The sequence below is a fragment of the Hetaerina americana genome, unplaced genomic scaffold (assembly GCF_022747635.1).
Source record: "Hetaerina americana unplaced genomic scaffold, ioHetAmer1.1.p SCAF_7, whole genome shotgun sequence".
Classification (NCBI taxonomy): domain Eukaryota; kingdom Metazoa; phylum Arthropoda; class Insecta; order Odonata; family Calopterygidae; genus Hetaerina; species Hetaerina americana.
In genome coordinates, this window is record NW_027287316.1 from 41,206,336 (window position 1) to 41,233,442 (window position 27,107).

Sequence of the window (27,107 nt, forward strand, 5' to 3'; positions counted from 1 at the left end):
ATAGACGAGTACATTTTATTTAATACAATCATGTGATTAAAAAATGAATTGTAAAATGAAAGCTCAAAGGGTGAAATTCTGATACACCTCCCAGCAATAATACTTGGTACTCTTACTCCTAAGTTTTGAAAACTGCATTAACTTATGCTTTCAAGGAACTGCACAGACAGGGGAATAAGGGTAACTTCCTCGCGAACTGCGGGAGGAGGCGCAAGTACCTACACCATACCGACACAAACTGGAGGACATAAAATAATCAACTAACTGGATGTTTTATTGAGACATTAAAGAAATTAATGGTAATCAATAAAATATATATTGCTCACAATAAGCCATCACCAACAACGAGATTACCACAAAATCAAGGAAAATTAAGCCTATAAATTTAATATAACCGATTTCCACTAAATTAAACAGCAGAAGGTCGTAGGTAGTTATCAAAGAAGCTATTCCACAAAGTGATATACTTACTGGGATACGTCCAAGTTATCACAAATTCCATTGATTATTAGCTGTCTTCGATTCAAAATTATCTATTTCAGATTTATGAGCGTCGGTGTCAAATTTAAATTCTACTGTAAAACTAGGTAACTCGAAAGATAACGTTAGCTCGAAATGGTGCGTATTTCCTTCCGCCATATGTGAACACTACATTTCACTTCCTATTATAATTAGAGCGGTGTATCCAACAACATGGTTTATCTCCCATTTCGAACTAGCCTGAATGTATCCCAATCGTCCGCTTATCATTTAACTCGTGCATATTGGAGCGCAGTTGTTTATTTAGATTGTTAGTTCATTGTAAGGCCGACTATTATTCAGCGCTGGTTTCAATGGAAGCACTTCACCGGCTGTTTTGAATTCAGGTAATTATACGCATTTTTTAAGCCATTCGTAAATGTAATAAATTTTTCTTTTGAATTATTAATACAATTAAATATTTTATTCCCCTAAAAATCTTAAATAAAATAGTTCTTATCTTACTTGAAACAATTGAAAATCCAGTGATTCGGCTTGACAATGCTCTTTAGTGATCCTCCAACTGCTTCATGTAGAATTCAAACTTTCCCTTTATCTAAATACGAAGGTACTTCTATTCCAACATTTTCCATATTTTGCACTTGATTGTAGTGGGGTAATCAATATACATTTATGTCAAAGCTCCTAATTCAGGGTAAAAATTGCTAGTGATTTAATTCTCTAATATGAATGATGAATATGAATTAATACTAAGTGCTTTCAGCACCTCTACAATCCCTAATGAAAGATACATGCATCTACAACGTCTATAGTGCCAACTGATTCAACAACTGAGGGGAAACTGAGCAAGTTAGCAAAGCATGTACAATGCCAAGGTATTTGAGGTAGTAGATAACATTGATCTGAGGAAATTCTCTGGCCACATTCCTTCCTTACCTACTGCATGTATGCTCAAAAATTCCTTTCTTCCATTTCACTGCAATCTCTTCCTAATTCTGCAGGGGTATCTCCTATTCTTACTTCTTTGTTTGATTATCTATCAGCTATCGTTCGGCTATCTTTATTTGCATCACATTCCCTCTCTATTTTTAAACCGACTATCCTATCATTCTTAACATAAAGCTTTTCTACATAATCTTTTTAACATCCCTGAATCTCTTCAGGCTCTATAATTAACTTCCTAGTATTAACTCTTATGTTGCACGTAGGTTTAAGGTAGGTACTTTTTCTCTTGCTACATTCTGAAAATACTCTTACCTTCTTATAAAGCATTTCAACTGTTCCTTGTTGGTGAAATTTTTTCATATCCTTACGCTGATCTTCCCACAACATTTCCTTGACCCTATTAGTTTCTCATTTAAGTTTTTATATGTCTCTAAATTCTTCTTCCCATTTCTGCATATTTGCTCCTCCATTTTCTTATTTCATCCATCCTCTTTTGCATCTCTCCCATGACCTATTGCTTCTTAATTATTTTATTCTCTGCATTTTTATTATTTCCTTTTTTGCTCTTTCTATCCCATTCTTAATCTCTACTCACCCATCCCCAATTATTTCCATTCCCCTTGCCTCCCTTACATATTTATCAAATTTTCTTATTATTTCTTCCTCTTTACTTCAGTTAAGCTTTCAAGGTTCTACTATGTTTCTACTCTTGGTTCTACTCTCATCCCTCCTAATCCTTTTGAATTTTATGTTGCATTTCATGTCCATTTAATTATTGTATAATTCTGCACCCATACCAAGGGAGCATAGTGCATCCCTGTTTCTCTAGACATCTTTCATGTACACCTATATTTGCAATGATGTTTGAACCAGGTGGGACTTATTATCAAATCCTTTTCTTCTGCAGAGCACTGCTGCTTTCTCTTCACAATTATTTCTAAATTTTCTTCTCCCACCCATTTCCCATCCCTCCCTTCCTTACCATTGTGTTTTAATCCCCCATAACCATCTTCATTCCTAGCATTTTCCTAATTATTTCTTCTAATTGACCCTATGAAGCATCTACTTCTTCCTTCATGTGACTAAATATGCGCATGATACCTGGATTACCTGTACATTGGTTAGGGTTTACTTTAATCTATACCAACATCTACAGTCACCTACTCTACATTCACTACCCTTCTTACTTGTATTGTATTGAGTCCTACAGCCACTACATTTGGCTCTCATCCCTCCACTCTGTTACTAATACCCTAGTAATCCCTGCTGTTTCACGACATACAAACCTAACATGACTCTACACCTCTTTCCATTGTTGTTTTGTTCTATTCTAGCTTCCCTTACTTCATCATCATCCTAATATTCCATATCCCAATCGTAACCATTGTGGTCCTCTTCTGTGTGTTCCTCTACACTCAGCTCATTAGTGCAAGGATTTTGCATAATGATGACCACAGAGGCTTTGCTTCCTCTAGCAACAAGCACAGCACGAGCCCAGCAGACCAAGTCCCATAGTTGCCAGGATTATCTTTTTCCATCCATATTTGTTATGGAAGTGATTATTGAGGTAGTTTCCTGTTACCTTCATCCATAATGTTTTTAGCTAGACAACGTCATTGAAATGGCCACCTAACTGGGCTGAGATGCCTTTGCAGCTACTTCATTGAGGAACAGATTTTACATGGATTATTTTAGTCAGAATCCCTTACCTTTTGATCTATTTCTAGAGGTCAACGGGACCCACAAAATTTACTGCCACGACAAGATTGTAGTCGATGGGAGTGAGATGGCAGAAAGCATTTGAAAATTTATGCTCAAAAGTATGAAATGACATTTGGTGGCAGAGAAAATAAAAGAGAAAATGGAAAAAAACATAAATAAAACAAAAGTTTGCTATTTAGAAATTTCGGTAGCACAAGCACTTTTTTCAAAGCAGGAAGAAGACTGAGGGTAAGAGTGATGAGCAAGAGGGGAGGGCAACTGTAAGAGGAGGGAAAGAAAGAAGGAGGGGGTTTTAAGTTGGATGTTTTTTTTAGTGGGAGTCAAAAGTCAAAGAGGCAAGGTATTCCATGATGAACAGGGTTCTAATTAGGGTCAATGCATAATCCTAGGAGCCAAATCCATACTGCTTTAAGGGTTTTGAACTTTAATGATGTCTGAAATGGGAAGGAGGCCATACTTAAAATGTTAAATCAGCTACTGAAAGGAACATGAGGAGGTATGGTTGAGAACTGTTAGGCCATTGGAGAAAAAGGTTTCAGGATGAAGAAGAAAGTTTGCAAATTTATTTTTCAAAAAATTTTCATAGGTTACAAATGGTGAGAAAATCATATTTTCTGCTAGAGTCCAAGACAGCTTGCACAAATCATGGAAAAAGATGTAAATCTCACTGCAGAAAACTATTTCAGTCCTGTAGAGCCAATAGAAATAGAATTGATAAAGATTCAAAAAATATACAGAAAACCCTGACTTATTATTTCACTCATGTACAGGGTTTTGACATGCTTGTGTGCATAATTTTGATCCAAAATAGCATAAGAAAATTTTGCTAGAATTTGTTAATAATGGTAGAGATCATTTTGTGTTTTACGATAGTTGTTTTTGTGATCTTTAGCAGATACCTTTATTTTTGGTTCTTTCTTGCCGAATCTAATGTATGTTTTTTAGGGCATAAGGCCAATGACTTTTTTGTTGAACACTCAATCTTTAATGCCAATTGTTAATTTATTTAATATTGAGCCCAGGATAACAGTATCCGAATCAAATCCTCAGTATCATATGTAACCTCAAGATTGCCTCTTTGAATGATTGCTTTCATGATACACCCCACATAGTGATGAAGATATAGAGACTCACTAGATCATGATGAACAATATTTGACACAATAAATGACTCAGGTGCCAACCCCAATTATGGTTATCATTGAAAAACAATGTACTATTCCATTGAATATATGTATATAACAAAAACCATAAACACAGTAGTCAACCCGAAGGTTGGTTTGGTAGGTGATCATAGGGTTCACCCACTACTAAGCCTAATGGCGGGTAATATTTGCACATCAGGGTAGGGAGCAGTGCCTTTCCCTGTGCCGGCTATGGTTTCCCAGGAAGATCTTGTACTCGAAAAATCACATAGCTGAGGTTCAGCTGAAGGTGCCCAGAGAGGCTTACCCGGGAACCAAACCTGGACTCTCCCGTCAGTTGTCCATCGCTCTACTCCTAGACTACAGCGACCCATTATATACGTATATTTGAATGAATATAGGTACTATTCCATTCCGGCGTTGAATTGCTTGTCTCCGCATTTCAGTGTTCTCCATCCGCGCTGGTTGTCTTGACAGTTTCGTTGGTCATCCTGCCTGCGTCTTCAGGTCGAAGGGCTGGCCATCCTGCCTTCGACATGAAGACGCAGACAGGTTGGCCAGTGAAACTGTCAAGTCAACAAACGTGGATGGAGAACCCGCGGAGTTATAGAAATTGTTTTTTTTTTAGATTTTATGAAAAACTGTAGATAGACTGTATTTGTGTGAAATATAAGTGAGTTTAAAACAAAATCTATCGAAACTAAGTAAATAAATTTCAATGAATAAAGAATTTGACCCGAAAAAATTTGAATCGGTGACTGGTAATACCAGTTGCTTGATTGGTTTTCCCTATCTTCCTTAATACTGAATGTATATATTAAATTTATTTCAAACCGCCTCGAAAAACCGAAAATTGAAAAAAATGCATAACGTTTTTCAGTGGAATAAAATGGCTGGATTTAATGAAATGAATACGTAAGCCATGAAATAATACCTTTGATTAGAGCTATTTTGATTTCTTTATTTCACAAGGCATTGCTTCTATTTTTTCCTATGGTATTTTAAAATATTTATTTATTTAAAGGTCCTCACCCCTTAAGCCACCTACCGGGTACGGACCTAACTACAGTGTTGATGGCATCATGAGGCATCATGTGTTTGTCGTGTTTCTAGTAGTGACAGAGCACACATTTTTTGCAGTAGAAAATTTCTGTTTAAGCCATGTTTTTTCATAAATTTCTTCTGTTGTAATTCGTGTACTAACTGCGGAAATCGAATGAGTGTTTGAAGAAGAATTTTATGGTTTTTATAAACTAAGGCGGAATTGTACTGAATTAGACAAAATGAAGATCACCGTAACAACTCTTTCAGATGATATTTTCACACTAGACGTTAGTGAAGATTTAGAATTAGAGAACTTTAAGGCGTTTTGTGAAGTCGAGTCTGGATTTCCCGCACCAGAAATCGTTATAGTATTCAATGGTAGGCCTTTAATGGATGATAAGAAATCTTTGAAAGAATTTGGAATTAAAGACGGAGACGTCGTCACAATGCAACATATGCAGTCATCAGTCACCGGTTCGCAGTCACAAATGGGATTTACCGCTCCACTTCAAGGTTGGTGAACTTCAACTTAATTGCCAAATGTTGGCAAAGGCTCAGACATATTTTGTTTTGTGATGGGTCATTCCCACACACTTTCCAAAGTGTTCCTGCTTGTCATCCTCGTCGTGCAAACCTCTAGCATAGTGCGTGGAACTTCATTGTAGCTGTAAAGGGACTGCTTAAGAAGTTCAGGTGAGAATAGTTCGAACAAATCCTCGTATATTTGCGTCAGCCGAGCATTATAGTGAAGGTGAGTACTTAATTCTGGTCAACGAATCAGCGTCAAATTCGTTTAATTTTATTTACCGTATATTTAAATGCGCTAATTAAACCACGATACCTTGCTTGCAGTCGGTATATTTCAGGCTACCGTTTCGTCTTCGGTACATTTTTACCATTATTTTGCTCAGCCGTAGTCATCTCTATTCGGGTCCATGAGCACAAGTGGCGTAAAATTTATCTTCGAAGTTTCATTAGTGGTTGGGGCATGAGTTAGATTTTTTTCCGAGAAGTTCATTTTAATTACTTCAAAGAAACAATACCTAAACAAATTTCTTGTATCTGGTTCCAATTAGCCATTCAACGGCTGTATTTGACGAGGGAAAATTTTTTTTACATTGTATATACTCTATTATGATTAGTAATCTTAACCTCCTTGATCCTTATTCATTTGAAATATTCACACTTAGTTGTATATCATACAAAATGTAGTAATGTTAATGCCCGTTATTTAGTTGGTCGTAATCTTTGTAGTTTCCTTCGCATGGCAAATTTTGTCTTTGTATTGCTGATATTTTACCTGGTATTGTTGGAATTAAGAGAACTTGATATTACTTTTTATCTTTTTTATTGCCATTAGTCTATAGGATTTTTATAAAAAAATGCTAACTTTCTGTGACAACTTTGCTTATTTTTTTGTGAAATATAATCACAGGAATCACAGTCAGTGAATATGATTAATTCCACCTTTAAAATGTAACATTTAGAGTAAATTTTTTGTTCTTCCTGATTTTTGACTGAACCTTCCCCTGAACTCATGATTTACATCAGTGTGTAGTACACTATAAAGCATAGGTAGGGCCACTTACCAAAGTATTTTATGATTATTAGTAAATTAAATATGTTTTCAATGCTCTCATTAGGTATTCACGTAGTTCACAAATGTTTGTTCACAGGCACAATTCTTAATATACATTTCTACAGGGAAATGTGGAAAGAATTGGTGGAAGAAATTAATGGGTAAAAGATGAGGCAACTTATGTTGTTTATGTGAAGGAGATGTGGTATGTATTCTTACATAATGGATTCAAATGTAGGTTTAAGACTGTGTGATAAAAAAGTTAGGGGAGGAAATTAAGGCAAAAAGTTTGTTTGTGTTTTCTTGGCCTTATTTGCTGCAATATTGAGAAAGAGTTTGACCCAGAAGACGTGGGTGGCCTAAGTTAAATCATAAAAAGGAGTAATGTAGATCTGTGGAGTCAGCAAGTTGAATGCGGTGTGTAGTAAAAGTGTTCATATAAATGATGAACAAAAGATTGTACGTCTAGGCCTAATTTACTTTTTTGAATATTAGTTCGGTCTTAAGAAGGTAAGGGGCATGCATGATGCCGCAGTAATAATGAGAGGACAGAAAAGGAATATGAAATATTCTTAGAAGGTCTTTGTTTTAATTGAATTTCGAGAAGGCATTTAGCATAGGAGATTGGACCAAGATTTTGATAATGTTGCTTGGTGTAGAAGGTAGAATAGACTGATAGTGTGGATGACTTGCTCAAAACCTTGTTGATTGGTCAACACCAAGGAGGGTATAACCAGGAGAATCTGGATGTTTAATAATGAAAAGAGGAATAATTCATTACCGGTTTATTATTCTTTGTGGTAATTATTATTATACAGAGTGCAACATAACTTCCTTTTTAAAAAGCAAAACCCCTTTTAGAAAAGGAAGTTATTTTGCTGAACCCTGTTGTCATTTATTAACCTTTTATCAATTAGAAAATGGTTAGATATGCATGGAACATATTGAGTGTAGTTAGAAGTAGGCTGGTAGCTGATCTAGTTAGATTTGCACATAATAAAGCTTTAGTTACCCAAACAACCATAATTTTGGGCATATTACAGGCCTGCGAGGTAGGTGTGTTAGGGAGGCTGTGTGAGCCAAAGGGATTTGATGGGGGATCAGTAAAGGAGGTTGCATAATTTTTCGTCACTTTTTGTGGATTGTACTAGTGTGTGTACATTTTTCCTTATTTGGGACTCATGGCTTTGACGTGCAAATTATGATGGTAGGCATTGTCGTTGCAAATTGATGTAAAGGGTTTAACACAAGTGGAAAATAGCGGGTGGTGGTAGGGAAGTACTTGCACACTGACCTGTGATGTTTTATAGAATTATTCACTATTTGGAGGGTTTTGAACTTCTCCAATCTTCTTTCTTTAGCATTTAGGGTATGGGATTTTGTGAATCAGGTTATTCTGGTCATCTCCTAGAGGTGTTGGGTGAACTTTTAGTGCTGTTATCCCATCTTGAAACATTTCCCTTGATCTTTGGTTCTAGTGATTTGGCTATTATATTTTTCTGACATACTGAGATAGGCAGTGGTGAAATTGAAGCTAGTGCACCCTTTTATCAAGGTTGCCAGATTATGTTTGAGTTAATTTGTTGGTTAATAATAAATGTGCATTGTACATAGTTCTGTACTTGTCTTAGAGACGTTTCATGATACCTTGAAGATAACATAGCTTCTTGAAATTTGGGTTGTGCCGAAGGGCACAGGTAGTGTGTGTAGCACAAGAAATGTCAAGAATAAGCCATTGCAAAATAAGCCACTTCGGAACTTTTTGTCTTTAATGACTGATAAAATAGTTTTTCTCAAAAAAGTTTTTTCTTCACTCATCTAAGTAGTGGGTACATGTGGAGGTGGTGAAATGGTCCAGCTATTCTTTCAACCTTGGACAATGTTTTCAATTCTCCTGATGCGTAAATACCTTATTTTTGAGTCAAAAGTGAATTTCACAACAATTCTCCTCGGTCAAGGGTTAAATAGAGAATTTACATGGTAATAACTCTGTAAACAACAGCAATGTTTGATTTAGATGATTGTCAGCGAAGCAAGAGGATGGAAGGGGAGGATGAAATGGAAATAAAGAGCAATGATTACTCATGAAGATGGTAACATGAGAACAAATATTTAGCTACAAAATGCTCCATTCACATATGCAGCACATAGCAGAGCTACCTATGAAATGGTGCTGTGAATGAATGTTTTATAAAATCATCAACTTTCAGAGTGTAGTAATTTTTGCATTGGCTGGACTGCACATAATGGCTCTCATCGGCTAATCAGAAAGTGGTGTGCTAGAAACATGCCTAAGCTCTGGGTGTTATGTTTCAATGTAGTGGATTTTTCTGGGTTGATCCTTGGATGCAATATAAATTCAACAGTCTGATCATGCTAATGGCATATGTGCTGACACCATATTTTCTATAAGTGTACATGCTTTCTCCCTGCAGAAGAATACCCATTGAATTTGTATCCTTTCATAATTTGTAAATGATGGTTGTGAAAGTTGAGTCATCAATTATGAAGGAGGGAATTAAAGTTTTCATTCTAATCATTAAGAGGTGGTGGTATGAGTAGAAATCCTGCATTGTATTTTAGAGTATTCCTTCTTGACATAAGTGCCCTTTCTTTTCATGGGTAAAATGGGCATTTAAACCTTAAAGGGCCAATTGAAAAAAACCTTTTTTTTTGTAATTCAGAATTGGGAACTGAAGATCACTCAAGGTTGGATCATGCATAAAAGGTGGATTGTTGATAACGTCTAACGGAAAATATTCAGGAAGACCACACCTTTTTGGACTGCATCTACATCTTACTAATGGGGTGTGTGTGTCAGGAGGTGTTAGTTGACCAGCTATTATATTAATTGTTGGTTATTATCAGTTAATAGCCTGTAATTTTTGGGAAGTTTGAATTGTTGTATGCAATGATTTGTTGTGTCATGGTTTTAAATTGTTTGAGAGGAAAAATAACTTATTATTGGTCTGTCCTGCCTCCAAATTTTCTTAACTTCTCTCTGCTTCCTGGTGCATAGCCATGTGAAACCAGGCACCCTTATCTCACAAAAGTATTTTTTCCTCGGTTGATATAATAATATGCCTCAGGATGCCAGGATACAGTTTTTTCTAGTAGTATCTATTGTGTGATATTGATACTCTTCCTGTATAAGTCCACCTGAGGGTTCCTCTCTTAACTTAGAAAATTATTCCTTTGAATTTTCCACTGGCAGTATTATATCAAACTGTATTAGGCTTCTGAATCATTAAATGACATTTCTTTCTTGACTTCAGGGACATAATGATGGATCTATGTTTTGTTTCCAGTTGTAAATTAATTGCAAACTGCCATTGAGTTGTACATATGATGCACATATAGTTTATTAAATTCTAGAAAGATATTGATTGTCCCTCACTTCGGAATAGTGGAGTGGAGACCTTCTGTGTGCCGAGATATCCATGAAGTACCCGAAGCACATTTATTTCAGATCCTTGAAGAAGTTCTGGAATATGTTTTTCTTTCAATTTTCCATTTACTGTTACCATCTCCTCAATTCATAATTCACTCTGTCATTGAATTTTATCTTGATTGATAAGATACGGTGAAAACTGTCCAAGAGTCTTTCCTTGGCTCACTTTTGGCCAATTATATTTTTGCAGTTTTATAGGGCAACTCTTTCCCGCCCACTACTGAAATCCATGTACAAATGTGGGAGAGGGACTGCTTCTTCTTATTGTTAAAACTTTATGAAAAAATGGGTGGTCTTTATATGCCATGATCCTTAACCTCGTGTACTGCTCCAAATGGAATTTCTACCGTAGGTAAACAGTTCACACTGAAGAGAATTTCATTATCTTGGATTGTCAATCCAAAGATTGATAAGTTACAACTCTTTGAGCTATTCTGCACTTGCTTTTATTTTTGTTATTGCCTAGTAGTAAATATCTCTATGCTGAATCATATTGCATTGGTTAAAAATAAGACAGTGTAAATATGTATCTATTTTGTGTATTTTGGTATCGGTTATTTTCTGTCAAAGAACCAAAATACATTGATCTCTTTATTTTGGTTTATGTGCCGAGAATTTTTACCATTAGAAGTAATCCATCTCTATTATATTAGCTTGTTCACAGGACTACAATTTGTAATAAATCCTTGGTTTTTGCATTTCACATTGACCTGGAATATATTTCCACTTGAAATTAAATGTGGAAAATCAATTCAATGCTTTAAGGATAAACTTAAAAACCTATTACTACAGTAACAGCCAAATATTTATTTTTTCTTTCTATTTAATGCCATCTTATGTTTTTTGTAATACATTTACGTGAAATACATTATATGTAAGGAAAGGTATTGATGTTCACCCTTTACATACTCTCTGACTTGTACCCAGGGTTATTGAATGTTTCTTTCTTTATTGTTATGTTGTCTTTAATCTCTTTCTTCTCATAATTGACTCTTAGAAATCCTTTTTAATATCTTCCCATGATCTGAGGCAAACAATCATGTTTTAAGATTTCTCCATGAGGAATGTAGTTTCCCCTCTTCTTCTTGTGAGTGTCCTCCAGGAAGGTTCTCTCTTCCTCTACTCTGTAAAGTACTTCTTTATTTGTTATTCTCTTGATTGTTTTACTTTCATAATTCATCATACCCACTGCTATTCCAGTGCTGCTTTCTTTTTACAGTTATTTCTTTCATCATGCCTCACAGACTTAAGAGGACCCCATATGTATGTTTTAATGAAGTTTCATATTCTAGAGTGGTATTATTTGACATTGGTGGGCTTTCCTTCCAATAAAAAGCCTTTAAATTTATCTCTAGCATTCTACTATTTCCCTTTTGATTCTTCCATTGCAGCCTGAATAGCAAAACTTTTCCTCATCTTCAAGTATGTCCTTTCCTAGTCTTATTTTAAGCTTATCTCTTCTGTTTAAACTACAAAATGTTACCTTCCACAAATTGCAGCATGCCTATCCTTTTTCAACGTTTTGGTTTATTAATATTTATCTTATCCATATCTCATTTGTTGCTCTCTAAATCTACTATTGTTGAATAACTATGGTGATATTGATGGAACATACATTGCCTCTTTTCTTATTTGTACCTTGAATTTCACCATATAGAGCACTATTACTATCTCTTGAGCATCTATATCAATCGTATAACACCCAGATCCAGGGAAAGAACAAGTTAGTCTTACTGAGAAATAACTACGAGGTTTTGTCATGCTATTCTTATGCACATGTTGACTAAACTTTGAAGGCTATAGTTGTAACATACTTTTTATTACATTTTAAATTTCAGGCATCCCATGTTTGGACTTCAGCAGTATTCAAGTTCCTGGTGCATCTCAGGCTGGTCTAGGTCATTCTTCTAGAGGTCAAGTTGGAATGGCTCCAGATGGACGAAGGGAAGACGATCCAGCACTTATACGAGACATGTTCCTTGCCAACCCAGACCAATTGGCCTTGTTGAAACAGAATAACCCACGTCTTGCTGATGCCCTCTTGACTGGAAGCCTGGGTGAGTATTTTGGATCAAAGAGAACGCCTTGAAATCTTAAAATGTTTGCTGTACGTTAGTTCTATTTGGCAACCGAAAATAAGGGTAGGTTGGAGGCTTTTGAGATGTTGATGTGGAGAAAAATGGAGAAAATGAAATAGTTGTTGGAAGGATAACAAAGGAAGTTCCAGGCATAATGGGAGAAGAGAGATGGCTGTTTGGAGAAATTCAAAGAAGGCAGGACAAGTGGATGTGGGAAATGTGGTGGTAGGGTGAGGGAAGGGAAGAAATAGGCATGCTGGATGATATTAAGGGAGGTGGATTGCTTGCATAGATAAAGAGGTATTGTGACATGGGTTGGGGGTTGAAGGTTTTTTGTGTGTTATGTTAATCAGGGCTTGGTAGCACAGTAATATACATTGTCATTGTTCATTGTAAATGCATGCTAACCTGCTAGATTGCTGTTTGTAGTATTTAATTCCCTGTTAGTCTGAAGGAAGTAATCTTCCATTTTGTAAACTAGGAGAAATTAGTGAATAGGTACTAAGCTATTCAATTCCATTAGGGATTTCATATTGAGGCAACTCCAAGTACCTGGCTAGAATTTTGCTTTTATTTGGAATTGATGGTCGTGGTTTGTAAATTTGTTCCTAAATACTGTGAGCCCTCACAAATTTGGAATATATGTGAAATCAGGAATACTTTAAAGTTTTGTTTCTTGGGCCCAGCTGGGGAGTTTTTACTTGCCTTTTTGGTGTCTGATGATTTTTGTAATCAAAGCAGATATACCTAAATATAAGGAAAACTTCTCTCTCCATATATTTTTTGCTATGCTGTTTGAATGAATAATATTCATACTCTTAAGTTCATGTGAAAATTGGATTGCAATTTTGAAGGAAAACTTTGGTAATGCGTGCATGCCTATTTTGACAATGGAATGGTTGGATTTTCTTACTGCAATGCATTAAGACTGTATTAAATTGACCAAGTATTAATTTTAGGTATCTTAAGATTTTGTCAGATATTACTTTCAAGTAACTTTCGAATAACTGCACTACATTTTTGTTAAATGAATAATTGATATGTAAGAATCATATATAATTCTCTGATTGTTGATTCATAATTTACTGTGGAATAGAATACATCCTAGTATATTCCTATCTATTATAGGTTGTCACTGCATAATAGTTTTAAACTAGTAGTACTGTTTTCTTCTAGTGCTACTTTTTGAAAGTAATAATCGATAAGAGTTAAAATAGATTAGACATAGGTAATAATTAAAGTTATGGAGTCCCAAATTTATGCAGCAGTATGTCGCATTTATCAAAAATTTCCATTTTGAAAAAATCTTATTTTTAGTGTTGAAAATGTGATAAGTCAGGTTGATCCATTTCCAAAGCTAAGCAACTTTGTGAAGAGTATCAATGAAGTAGAGAGTGGTAATTAAAATGAATCTTGATACTTTAAATCTCTTGGCACTTGTTCATGTTATACCATTTTTTTATGAAGCAGTAAAGCTCCTCTTCTTTTCATTTGAAATCTTGCCAAGTGTTAGGTAATGTTTCAAAATAACCAAGAGAAAACATTCTGACACTGAGTCCTATTGTTAAAAATAGAATTTCTCCCTTAAGTTGTTGTGACTTCTTGCATTAAATATTTCATGCCTTGGAATAATGATTCACCTTCAATGGTAAATTTCTCAATTCATGCTGATTTAGTGAATTTTAGCTTTAAAGTTCTGGAAGCCTTTTGAAATATACCTAGAGACTCCAGGTTGAAGGATTTAGCATTATTGTTGGGAGAAATTATGAGGAGACAGGAAAAATGCATGCCAAGCATATTGATAGGCAATGAAATGGTGAACAATGTGATAGAGGGGGAGAATGTTGGTCCAACAGTGAAGGGACTGGAATAGGGTAGGGATGTTGTATGGAGTGAAGGGAAGGAAGTTTACGGAGTTGAAGTGGGACTTTTTTGTAGAGAAGGATATTGGGTTGGGTTTTGTTAGGAGAGACAAGAGAAATATTTGGTTGTTTGGTCCATCCAAAACCTACCTTAACCGTTAGATTGCCTAATAATAATAATTAATTGGTGACCACCAATATGAAGTTTGACCATATCAGTATACATTAAAACTTAGTTAAGATCGGTTTTGAAGTCTTGAAGTGTTTTTATGAAAGGAAGTCTTGCACTTAAGACCTGGCTCCCATTCTGCAATTACAATTTTAGTATTTGTATTATATTCATGCATTTCTTCTAAATGCATGTTTACCCTGTTCCCCGGGCTGTAACTTGGCTTGGAAGCTGTGTAAACCTGGAAGGGTGGGGGAATTTTTTTCCCTCATAAATTAACTATGAAATCAAATTGAATGCCTAATTAATTGTTGGTTCATTATGATGTTATTTTTCTTTCAATCTAAACCAACTTTGTGGCTCAGAGAGTGGTAATAAAGGCAATGGTGGCTGAGCCATTTTTGGTTGGTCAGTAACATTGTTTTATGCGCCATAAAAAAGCTCAGGGCATTTTGGATAGTAAGGCTGCCACAAACCTGGAAAATAGTTAGTTCTGGAAAAGCATCTTAGGTGTGTGTTGAACCCCTGATGGTCAAAGTGGTTGATACATAATAAGAAGCATTTCATTAAGCATAGATGTTTACACAAGGAGGAGAAAGTTGATGTCAGAAACATTAAGGATGTTAGGAAAATATTGGTGAAACTTTGATTTGGAGCAGAGTTGTAAAACTTGGTTATTGAAGGAAAATAATTGGCATGGATTAGAGGCTTTTAGATGTAGGTGAGGAGAAGAATAGAAAAAGTGAAATGGACAGAAAGGAAAACAAACAGAAATCCTAGGCTTTGGTAGGGGAGGAGATAGGATTGTTGGGAGAAATTTAAAGGAAGCTGGAAATTTGGATGCAGAGAATTTTGATGGGCGAATGTTGAAGACTGAGATATAGGGGAGAATGTTAGGCTTACAAGATAAAGGAAAGAAAAGGATAGGCATAATGAAGGCAGAATTGAAGAAGGGTTAACTTTGGGGGGAGAGGGAGGTGTTAGGCTGTATCTAGTTTGGCAAGGTTTAGAAATGCAGCTGGTTTTAATCTGTTCATTGCGTATATTATTAAAATCTAAGGCACTTTAATCCATCCATCTGTTGTGCTTTTAATTTAAATTTTGTGGTAGGGTATAAAAATCATGATTTTTTATGTGGAAATTGTGGATGAAACAGGGGATTTTGGAATGAAAAAATCAGTGGCAACCCTGAATAAATAGTCTAAATACTACAGCATTGGGATAGTGATTGTGCTGTAACTAAATGCATGCAATTCAAACTGATTACCGTGTCCTCTTGTTTCCCGCAGAGCAATTTGGCAGTGTTTTGCGGGAGCAGCAAGAAGCCCGGGCAGAGAGGCAGCGTCAACGTATACGAATGATGAATGCTGATCCTTTTGATGTTGAGGCACAGAGACTGATAGCTGATGAAATCCGTCAGAAGAATATTGAAGCAAACATGGAGGCAGCAATGGAGTATAATCCTGAAATATTTGGTACTGTGGTTATGCTGTATATCAATTGTCAAGTGAATGGACATCCAGTGAAGGCATTCATTGATTCAGGTATGCACTTTCTCTGTTCATTTAAGTAATCCAAATCACTTTTTCTCTCAAGGTTTATGTGTTTTATAGTAGGAATTGAATGAAGTCGACCTCAGTTCCATCATTTGGCAAATAGCTTGAAATAATGTATGGCATTCTTAAATGTATCTTATTTAACTTTTGTGGACTTGTGGATTATTCAAATTCAGTAATGCATCTGGTAAGCTAGGAAAAGTAGATATATATTTTGTGAAAATTCATATTCATGCAAAAATGTTTCACTATTTCATGGAATTCCATGTGCTTGTAATGTCACTCACCTTCATTTAAATGTGAAATATTAATATTTCTATCCTAAAAATCATCCTGACAAAAAAGTAAAATTGCATGAGCTAAAATTATTTTCCACCTTAAATAAAATGTAACTTCTATTTGGCCTTGGAAATTATTTTAAAATTTTAGAGACATGACTAACTTATTAAGTTGTAAGCTATTTTTATAATATCAAGCATGTGTAAGGATGGAAAGTATAAGTTTTTTTTAAAGTTAGGGATAAACAAAAGAGTGAGTGAGTTATTCAAGTGTATTTTTATTAGTGAATGAAATATGGCGTAGTGTTTACTGTCTGATTTTCAAGATTTCACAGTAAGTTATTATTAACCCTTGGGAAAGAAGTGAACTTGATTGCTCTGTATCAGGCCTCATTTAATAATTAGGCTGTTCCAACTAGATATTTCAATTGAAGTTGTCATGCTTGGCCATTTAAAAAAAATATTATCATTTATATTGATTTAACTATTTAATGAAAATATATTAAATTCCTTTTTTTGTAAGTGTTGAATATAAGAACTGGTGGTGATATCTTGAATATACCCAAGTGGAAAGTAGAACTCACAATGTTTGTTGCTTGGAGACCATCAGATTTGAGGAGGAAAAAAAGCTAAATTATAAGGAAAGAAATACTTATTAGAATCCACATAAAAATTTAATTCACCTGGTTTCAACATCTTACACACTTCTTTTAAATGTGGAAAGAAGCCCTCCGCCTGTCCGCTACTTTGAAAAATGTGTAAGCAGTTGAAATTTAGGTTAGTTTTTTGGCTTTTTATGTGAATGCTACAGTATTCCTTCCCTTGTTTGAAGAAGAAAATATTCTTCCGAGTAATACCTGAAAGTATTAAGTACATGAGGCCTAATTTTTTACGTTCCCTGTGTTCTTTTTCTTCAACAGGAGCTCAGACAACCATAATGTCAGCAGCGTGTGCGGAGCGCTGTCATATCATGCGTCTAGTCGATACTCGGTGGGCAGGTATTGCAAAGGGTGTAGGTGTTCAGAAGATCATTGGAAGGATACACATGGTGCAGATCCAGATTGAAGGGGACTTCCTCACCACTTCGTTTTCAGTCCTGGAGCAGCAGCATATGGAAATGCTTCTTGGTTTAGACATGCTGAAGAGGCACCAGGTTTGTGGCAGTTAATGGTTCTTTTAGAGTTACTTGCGCCCCATGGGCATTGCTTAAAAATTGGCCTAATCCATGGTTTGGCATGGATCAAAACTGTGTTGCAGGTCAGGATTTAAAACATTTCTTTAGCAAAACTAGCTTTGACTCTTATTGGCACATTCACTTCCTTTCACTTATCCTTCCCATGTGCCTCGGTGCCCACATCATTGACATGAGCATGGACTATGCAAAAGACATAGTGGATAGTATTTTCTAAAAGCAGGGCAATCTCTGTAGTTATTTGCTGTGAGTATGTTAACCATCCATAATCATAAGCAATCTACTCCTGGAGGCTCTTAATCATTTTTGCCATTTATCAAAATGGGTTCTCCATTTTGGGTTATATTATTGAGTACTGTAATGATAATGTGTTGTCCGCAGGCAAAATTAATTTTCATGGAGTCATTAAAAGGGTAAAAAATTATAAAAGTACTCCATATGGGAGCAAAGTAAAAATTATGCTGTGTACAATTGAATAATGTGAAGTGATGTTAAGATAAAATCAAAATTATTACATTTTGTATTATTCAAGGTATTGATTAATATTATGGAACAAGTTTTTTTGTTGAATATCTGGGACACTGCATGTATGTCGAGTTTAGCTGGGTGTGATCTCACTTCACGTCTTCCATTGAGGTTGCCCATAGCAATGTGATGAGTTGTTAAACCAATAAACTGGATATGAGCAAATGGTTTCTGTTGCCCCGCTCCTTTAAATGACAACAAATATTTGGGCCCTTAGATGAAGTTTTTTACAACTGATTACCTGCCACATGTTTTTAATTGTGACAAGATGTTTTCTTCGGGAAGAAGATGCTGAAGTGAACCTATACTTGTGCGCATGACAGAAGAAGAGAAGGCGTTACCCAACCACAAGTCAATGAAAGGTGGTCCCATGCTGCTATTTTGCATACTACCTTGATCAAAAAGTTCCCGGAATAACCACCGTGTGGCGCTCCCATCGTTCCGATTTGAGTTCTGTTTTTTTTGTTAAATTGGTACATCTGTTGTTGATATTCCCTTTAAATCTTAGTGTCATAACTTGACATTTGCAAAAGTTACGGTCGGTTTTCGGTATGTCCATCAGTGCTTCCTGCGATTTTTCCATTACTTCCTCTCGGCTGCTAAAACGCGTTCCCCGTAATGGTTTTTTAACTCGATTGAACAGAAAGAAGTCACAGGGAGCCAAATCAGGTGAATTCGGTGGCTGTTGGATGGTATTTGTTGCATTTTTCGTCAAAAAATTACGAATAATGATAGCACTGTGCGACGGTGCATTATCATGGTGCAAAATCCACGAGTTTTCTGCCCACATTTCTGGTCTCTTTCGGCGAATTGCTTCACGCAAACGTCTCATAACGCCCAAATAATACTCTTTGTTTACTGTCTGGCCTTCTGGCAAAAATTCATGATGCACTACACCGTTGTAATCCATGAAAACCGTCAGCATTGCCTTCTTTTTTGACTGAAAACGACGTGGTTTTTTTGGTCTCGGCTCATTTGGTGAACGCCATTCACTTGCCTGATGTCTGGATTGCGTGTCGTACTCATAAACCCACGTCTCGTCTCCAGTAATGATCCTTTTGATGAATGTGGGATCGGATTCAGCCTCGCAAATCATGTCTTTTGCAACGTCAACACGGTCTCTTTTTTGCATGAAATTGAGGTCTTTTGGCACCAACTTTGCTGCTACACGACGGAAACCCAAATCATTAACCACAATGTCTTGGGCGGATCCATAGGCAATGTTCAAGTCCTCCGCTATTTCTCTGATGGTTAATTTGCGGTTATTGACCAACATTTCTTTTACTTTATCAATTTTTTCACCGACTTTCGACGTCGATGGTCTGCCACTGCGTTCATCATCTTCGATTGACTCACGACCACTTCTGAACCGCTCGTGCCACTGGTAAACGACCGTTTTTTTTAGAGAATCGTTGCCGAAACACTTTTCCAACATTTCCAACGTCCGTGCGCCACTAAATCCGTTTTTTACGCAAAATTTAATACAAGTTCGTTGTTGCAAATTTAAATCCATTTCTGAAATTGTAAAAAATCGCCAACACACACAGAGATAGATGTACTCTTGGCTACGTAACTTTTGCAAATGTCAAGTTATGACACTAAGATTTAAAGGGAATATCAACAACAGATGTACCAATTTAACAAAAAAACAGAACTCAAATCGGAACGATGGGAGCGCCACACGGTGGTTATTCCGGGAACTTTTTGATCAAGGTAGTATTCTGTTTTCGTGCGGTTAATCCTCATCCTGTATCTCTGTTAATGCTCCTGTAAATCACTCAATAATAAATACTACTACTTGTCTTTCCGACCTAGTATTACTTTGTCATCTGCAAACCTTTTGATCAAGGTAGTAAATGTCAGTGATGATTTGAAAATCAAATCCCTGCTTGTTTACCATGCAGAGTAGTATATGTTAAGTCCAAAACAGCAGGCTACATGTGAGGTCATGGGAAACTTTGGTATCATGCCATGCATGCAAGGAATTGCCCTAATAAGGCTGTGGCAATACGTGCCATAAATTTCTGTAATGATCATTCTGTTGCATTTTTATCAAATTATGAAGAGTTGGCAAAAACAAATGTCTCCGGACAGCTTTCTAGTTGAAAGGAATCGGGTACGTATCATAAATAATTAACAAATTATTTCAATTTTTCCTTTTGCAAATCGAGTTTGCATTCCTGGTTGCTTTATTCCGCGATAGAAGAAAAGGTGAACAAGATGCTCGATTCTTAACAATGTATGCATAATTTACTTTGAATAACTCTAATACATAATTTATTTCTTTTGGTATGGAATGAATTATCGTATTTTACTTTAATGTTTATGCAAAAAGTTGTTTCACTTAATGAGTGAAATATCGCGGAACAGATTATGCTCATGTTAAGAGGTTTAATGTAAATTAACATTGCGAGGAAGTGGTTGAAAGAAGATGAAAGTAAATTAAAGTCTTCTTTTTGGTTGATTATAAAAAGCCTGATTACATACTAGTTGAAAATATATTATTCTGCAGTGTTCCATAGATCTGAAGAGAAATGTGCTTCACATTGGCACCACTGGGAAGGAGACGACCTTTCTGTCAGAGGGAGCACTGCCGGAGTCAGCCCGTCTTAGCGGGCGAGTGGAGGATGAGGCAACAGGGGAGGCAATGCAGCAGGTGGAAGATCAAGATTTAGCCCGTGCCCTTGAGCAAAGTGCTAGGGAGGCCAATGGTGAGTTGCTCTTTGGAATGGGCTATATTTCTCAACCCGGGTCTCATTTCTGAAAGCCATAAATTGAATTACTGTATTTACTGGATTATAAAGCCAATATTTTTTTGCCCCATTTAGTATTGAAAGCCTTGGAAAAAAAGTGTCATGGCAATGCAATGTATGATAAAGAATAAAGGAATAGTAAGGAAAGATAAATTTTTTCATTAACTTTAAAAGAAATATTAATTTATTTTTATTTTGAAAAATATTGTTAATATTTTCTATTAAATTTCCAGGTTTAAAAAGTGGTTTGTTATTTTAACAGTTATTTACTAGTAATTCATGGATGGATTTTGATACTAAACTTTAATTTTGATAATGTTTATGTAGAATATAAATATAGAGATATCCTCCAACAATTTGACCATCATCTTGAGCTACAGGGAATCAGGATGGTGCAGTGGCTTATGCACTGGCTTCCTACCAAATTGGCCCAGGTTCGAATCCTGGAGATGGCAGATTTTTTTTGTGGTATCCCATTCCCTACTTGTGGTGCTTTGTGGAGAACGCTATGAGTGAATACGCCGTCCGTCAGATGGGACGTTATGCTGCAGACCCCTTGGTACCTTTTGTTAAGGGTAGGCTAATGCCAATATAGGTTTCTCTCCTCCCTTCCTTCTTTCCTGTCCGTCCCTAATGGCGCAAATGACCTAAGCTTCGGTCATATCCCCTAAAACTATTACTGCCTTGAGCTGAAACTCGTCTATTAATGAACAGAAAGACAGTGCATGCTCTGTTTACAGTTTATCAAATGAGGTATGCAAAAGTAATTCTTAGACTGCTTTTGGCAGATCAGAGCACTCGTGACATAATTGCTTTTATTATTTGTTAGAGGACCAATCCTTAGTGTAGCTCATATAGATGTGGAATTGCATTGATATGAAAAGAAAGGATGATACAATGAAAAGGCATTCATTATATTACTGATGCCAGAGATAAGACATGGCTTCATAGGAATTCATTGATGCAGCCAAATTAATATCAAGGTGGCAATGGGATACCGTCAAGTGTCGGCAATACTCCTTGAATATGAGACCTGCTTTTGAATTGCCTCCAAAGAATTTCTCTCTCTGGATAAAGGGGTCTTGGAGGACGAGTGAAGTGTTTTGCCCTGGCAATGAATTAGCAGGCATATTTCATGGACTCATATGGTTTTGGACTGTAAAATCAGGGTATAAAAAGTAAAATTCATGTTCATTCATGTGTCGCTGTTTCTCACACTATCGTTGTAATAATATAAATTTGTTATGTATTTGGAGTTGCTTTTTTATGCCTTGCATTAATTTTACAGCAAAAAATCTTCTAAGTTAACTTTTTTGCAAAATGTGTTTGTGTTTTAGGGGGGTCAGCTTCTCTTTGGGTAGATACAATGAATGCATTCAGTTCCTCTAAAAGCCATTTTAAATTTGACATAAAAATGTATCTAAATATACTGGAAAGAGTAACTATGGTGATGGTTGAATAGAATGTATTGTTGCTAGAAATCCCTGGACCAGCACACTCCAAGGAGTATTAAACTGACAAAAGGCCCATTAATGGCCCATCAATTAAATTAATGTGCTAATATCTCACTGAAACACCTTGGACAGTTCTTTAATGTATAGTGCATGTTAGCGAGTGTTAAAGCTTGTTGTGTGAATGCATGGTGCAAATTTCAGGGTTTGCTTTGCAAATTAATACGAATTCTCAATATGTATACCAAAATTGGTGATCTTGATGTTGTTGTAATCTAATAACTTTTCTAATGTAGTTATCTTGAAGATTTACTGGATTAAATATGATGTGTCGGATACCTTTTGCATGGAAGCCAGTTCAAAGTCTTGGGCCTGTTTTCAAATAATATAGTTTTCTGATTGTGTATGGGAGCCCATTGTAATATGCATCAATTTTTTTAAGAGTGAAATGTGAAGAATGTACTAACTACTATGTATGCTACATAGCTCATTTTCAACCTTCCTGCTTCGACATTTGATGAAATGCTCCCAGTGAAGATAACCTCTGATTCTCTCTTCTGCCCATTTGTGTTTCTGTGCATAATTTGAATGAAGAAGATTGGATCTGTACATTGTAGGTATAAATAAACTCTACCTTTTCTACCTACTAAACTTTCTCATCGTTCTCATTAAAATAAAAAGTCATAATTTTGAAAATTAATGGGAAAAAAAATTTGGGCTTTGAAATAACTAGGTTTGAAATAAATTGTCTGTTAAAAATTTGTGGATAATATAATTAACAGGTTGGTGATTTTATGTTTTTTGCTATTTTTAAGAAGGGCGCACTCCCTGCTCTGGGACCTTTGGACTTAAGTAAAGAAATATGCAAGTTAATGCTTATTCATCTGTGTGAATAAGTGAACTTTGGACTTGGGTCACCTTGACTGAACCCAAAAAATCAGTGGAGCTAACATTTTTGGAGCAGCTAAACTGTTTGTCATTTTGCTGTGGCAAATTTTGACACAATTGCCATGGATTTTCAGAAAATAATTTTATTTCTAAATAAACACACATGTAATGTATTCATTTGGTATTGTATGGTTTAGTGTAGGTTTATGTGCTGATACTCACTGAACATTGCTTCATTTCTTAGTCTCTATATACTAGAAAAAACCTGACACTACTGTAAACTGTTCCTCAAGTCTACATACATTCTATCCCCCTTCATTTCATCCAACATGCCTACTCTTATACCACCCATACCTTGCTTGCCTAACATACTCCCTTCGGTCACATGCTAACTTTTGTATAATAACTAATAGATATTAGTGGCATTAATTTAATTATGGTTGTGACTAACTGCATTTCTGATATATATTAATTGAATTATGAAATAATTGAATTTTTTGGAAAGTTACGGGATTCACACGTTCAGGAATGTAGTAGTTGAGTGTTGAAGTTTCAAAGTGTTAGCAATAGAAAACAATAGTCAGTGAAGATTTTAATGAACCTTTTCCATACAGCTCCTTCAGGCTCAAAGAGCACCAAGTCCAGGACTGATCCAGCCACTACAGTGATGCCCACGGATAGGTTCACGGAAAATGAAGTGAGAGAGCTTGTGAGCTTAGGTTTCACCCGAGAGCAGGTATGTTAAAACTTTGAATGATGTTGCAATATCTCCAGGGAATTTGTGAAAACATGATTGGAAAAGTCTTTGAACAAAAGTATTCTCATTTTTTATAAATGTAGGGTGAAATTCTAGTGAGATCAAGCTCATCTGGACTTATGACCCAAGTATTTCCTAAAATATTGTTTCTTAGTGCATGTCTGTGCACAGCTCTTTCAGCTCATTCAGGAGTGCACTAAGTGTGAACATTTTGATTTTTATAAGCTATAAATACCTTGTGGCCCATTTCTCAAAGCTGATTTACAAGTTCTCAGAAAAGTGTTAAATATAGCACAAACCTTACGAGTACACATACTCTTTTTTGTTGGTATGTAGCAAGTGTGCAAAAGGAAGGACACATAAACTGACTTGTTGCTTAAGATCCTATCATGTCTAAGGGTTGAATCGAAAAACTTTCTGTATAATGAACTTAGGGTTAATTGATGAGAGTTTTTGTCTTCCGAAATGTTCTTCATGCTTCTCTATCTCCACCAGAGAATAGGACCTCCCCATGTCCTTTTATGGTGTGCAAATATATGAATCAAAATTCATAATATTGAGGTTTCCTCCAGTTAACTCTCTATGCTTAAATTAACTGAATGGCTACATATTTTCAGATTCCAATAAAATGTAAAAATCATCTATGCTGCTCACAATGGTAATGGTATTCTGGTGAAACTTGTGATTTAAACATTTGAGGGTCTACCCTCAGAAGTGGTTTTTCTTATGTGCGATATTTTCTCTTGTTGAATGATTTCTATCAATGAATTTTTTATGTTATCACAGTTAATTGCTTGGAAATGGTTACTTCGTAACGTGTTGATATTGCACAGTTATATGTCCAACTCCCAATTTTCCCAACTATAATCTCTTTCAGTTAAAATGCTCTTGTTTAACTTCAGGTGATAGCGGAGCTCCGGAGATTCAGGGGAGATAAGACTCAAGCCACGGCTGCACTCTTAGCCAAGTCATTAAAGTTTTGATTGTGCTGCATGTGTCAGTGTTACAAAAAGATTTTATGGAGGGAAGGCAGCACTTGCCGTTAACTAAGTGAATTTAACTTCAGTGAAGTAAAATTAATTGGTGCTCTTTTTGAAAAGTGTTTTTTTTTTAATTAATCAAACCTTAGATTTAATGTTTGATTTTGACGTTGAAAGAAGCATGAATGGATTGCATCTGGTTTAACCATAGATTTTCTATAATCGGTATTTGCTATCCACACATGTTCATGGAGATTCCCATCTCTGAGGTCATGGTGCGAAGGTTAGAAAGCAAGCAGTGTGTCAGATGGGAAATCATTTTGGGTAACAATTCGATGAACTTGTCACCAATGTTAAAATGCGAACAACGAAAGAAATACCACAGAGAAAGGAGTGGCATCAATATTTATTAATGTGTTGTCAACTTCCTTAAGTGTTGTGAATTTTCAGGGTTTCCATGAATTTATCACCGCAGTTTGACATCTTATTTTCTGTTGGTGATGTGTATTACTCTTTATGATAATATGTTATCAGTCGGGCTGTAATTGGAATCACATTATTTGTCTTATGTATGTACGTTACGTGAAACAAGAGTCATATGGGAATGGGACATGATTGTAAGCAACAGAGGCAACATTGTGAATGGGTGTGGAAATATTATTAGGATAATTATCAGGTTGGGGTTGTACTCTTTTACATGAGATTATGATGGCCAGCTTTGTGTCATTGGCCACAATAATTGGTTTACGATGGTAAGATTTTTAGAGGTAATTTTGCTGATTTTATTTCTGTTGGCTGTAAGTTCATTAAAGTACTAATAATAAAGTTGAGGTCATGTTGTAAGCCATAGGTATGATGACTGCTAAGTTTGTCTCCCTTTCATTGGTCTGCCCAACGATGGATGTCATTTTACTGCCTCTGTGACTGATTTTGTGAAGATTTGTTGTAGCCTGGCCTCATTGATGAAAGTGTAGTCCAGAAGCAAGTCACAGAAGGTTACTAAGTCTTTTGAGTTTGTGTAAATGGATGTATGCTCCCTAGTGATCCCCAACTTTTTCTCTTTGAGTGCACAGGAAAAAAAGTGTTGCCTTTGCTGTCTTTCAATTTTGTGTTTTTACTCATCGAGAAGCATTTATGTTTTATAATAAAGATATTGGATGTCTTTTTATATGATTATTTTGTCTTTTGTAACATTTTGCTCAAGTTCCCACACTACTCTTGTTGGTACATTTATCTGCCTTGACAATAAATGGAGGATTACATTAAAATCTTTGTTGCTTGAAATTTATTGGTTAACTGTTGTTCATTTATTTGTTAAGGTTAGAGGACAATTGAAAGAAAAAAATGCCCCGAGCAAATTTGGTTCAACTTCGGTTATCTCTCTTCCTCTAAAAGGTTTCAAGGTATTAGTAAAATTTCTGCCATGGAATCATCAAATGGGACTTCGTATTTTTGATTTTGATCATGTTTATGTGGCGTTATATTGGTACTTTTATATCTTCCTTATGCGGAAAAGTTAGGCCATTTTTAATGTTGAGTTAATTGGTGACAGCTGGTTTTTTTGGATGTGTTTTGGCTTGTCTTCTATTTTTGCCTGTTCCAAAAAATTGATCAAAGAATCTGTATCAAAGATTGTGTGAGAAACAAAATTAAGTGCACGAACACATTCGGAATGTTGACTGTGGCATATGGAGAAGTAACCTTGGACTGAAGCGACGTTTATTGGTGTTACAAAAGATACAAATGTTAGATGTGTTTTGGTGTGCTCGACGATTTTCCGCTATAAAAAAATAAATCAACGACATTGCGACAAAATTTGTGTAAAAAATGAAATTAAGTTCTACAAAACACTTAAAATGTTGACAGTGGCATACGGTGAGTCTGCTCTGAGTGAAAAAAATGTTCATAAGTGGTGCAAACTTCTCCGAAATTATCATACTCTACAACAAGCCTTCTTCATGTCTGTGTACTTCCTCTTTTCATCCTGTCCAACATCTCCATCCTATTCCTGCCCTTCCCTCATTGGCCTAACATTCTCCCCTCTATGGCAGTCTTCAAATTCCCACTGCCGATTAATATGCTTTTCATCCATTTTTGCTGCCTCCTTGTGATTTCTCCCAACAATCCCCTCTCCTCGCCCTCCATACCTAGCACTTCCCTTGTTTTCATTTTGGCCCATTTCACCTTTTTCATCATTCTCTACACCCACATTTCAAATGCCTCCAATCTACTTCTATCCTCATGCTTCAGTGA

At 35.9% G+C, this 27,107-nt stretch overlaps 2 protein-coding genes across 2 annotated transcripts in view; one reads left to right on the forward strand and one right to left on the reverse strand.

The window, feature by feature from the left end:
• Positions 1–736, reverse strand: part of LOC139696649 (dyslexia-associated protein KIAA0319-like protein) — a gene marked incomplete at its 3' end in the record, with an annotated part of 34,614 nt that extends 33,878 nt beyond the window's left edge. The window contains exon 1 of the mRNA XM_071595465.1: positions 472–736. Within this exon, the coding sequence (XP_071451566.1) occupies positions 472–502 (31 nt within the window). The remainder of the gene's footprint in view (positions 1–471) is intronic.
• A 4,615-nt stretch (positions 737–5,351) lies between these two features.
• rngo (DNA damage inducible 1 homolog rngo) lies at positions 5,352–26,103 on the forward strand. Its single transcript, XM_071595338.1, has 7 exons — positions 5,352–5,848; positions 12,204–12,422; positions 15,764–16,018; positions 17,229–17,461; positions 20,538–20,736; positions 23,732–23,853; positions 24,777–26,103. Exons 1-7 carry the CDS (start codon positions 5,575–5,577, stop codon positions 24,855–24,857), a joined length of 1,383 nt encoding a protein of 460 aa, XP_071451439.1. The 5' UTR covers positions 5,352–5,574; the 3' UTR covers positions 24,858–26,103.
• Positions 26,104–27,107: the final 1,004 nt, after the last annotated feature.

Coding starts and splice junctions, on each gene's coding strand:
- rngo (XM_071595338.1), top strand. CDS start 5,575: ATGAAGATCACCGTAACAACTCTTTCAGATGATATTTTCACACTAGAC. Junction 5,849..12,203: donor ATTTACCGCTCCACTTCAAG/GTTGGTGAACTT, acceptor TTTAAATTTCAG/GCATCCCATGTTTGGACTTC. Junction 23,854..24,776: donor TAGGTTTCACCCGAGAGCAG/GTATGTTAAAAC, acceptor GTTTAACTTCAG/GTGATAGCGGAGCTCCGGAG.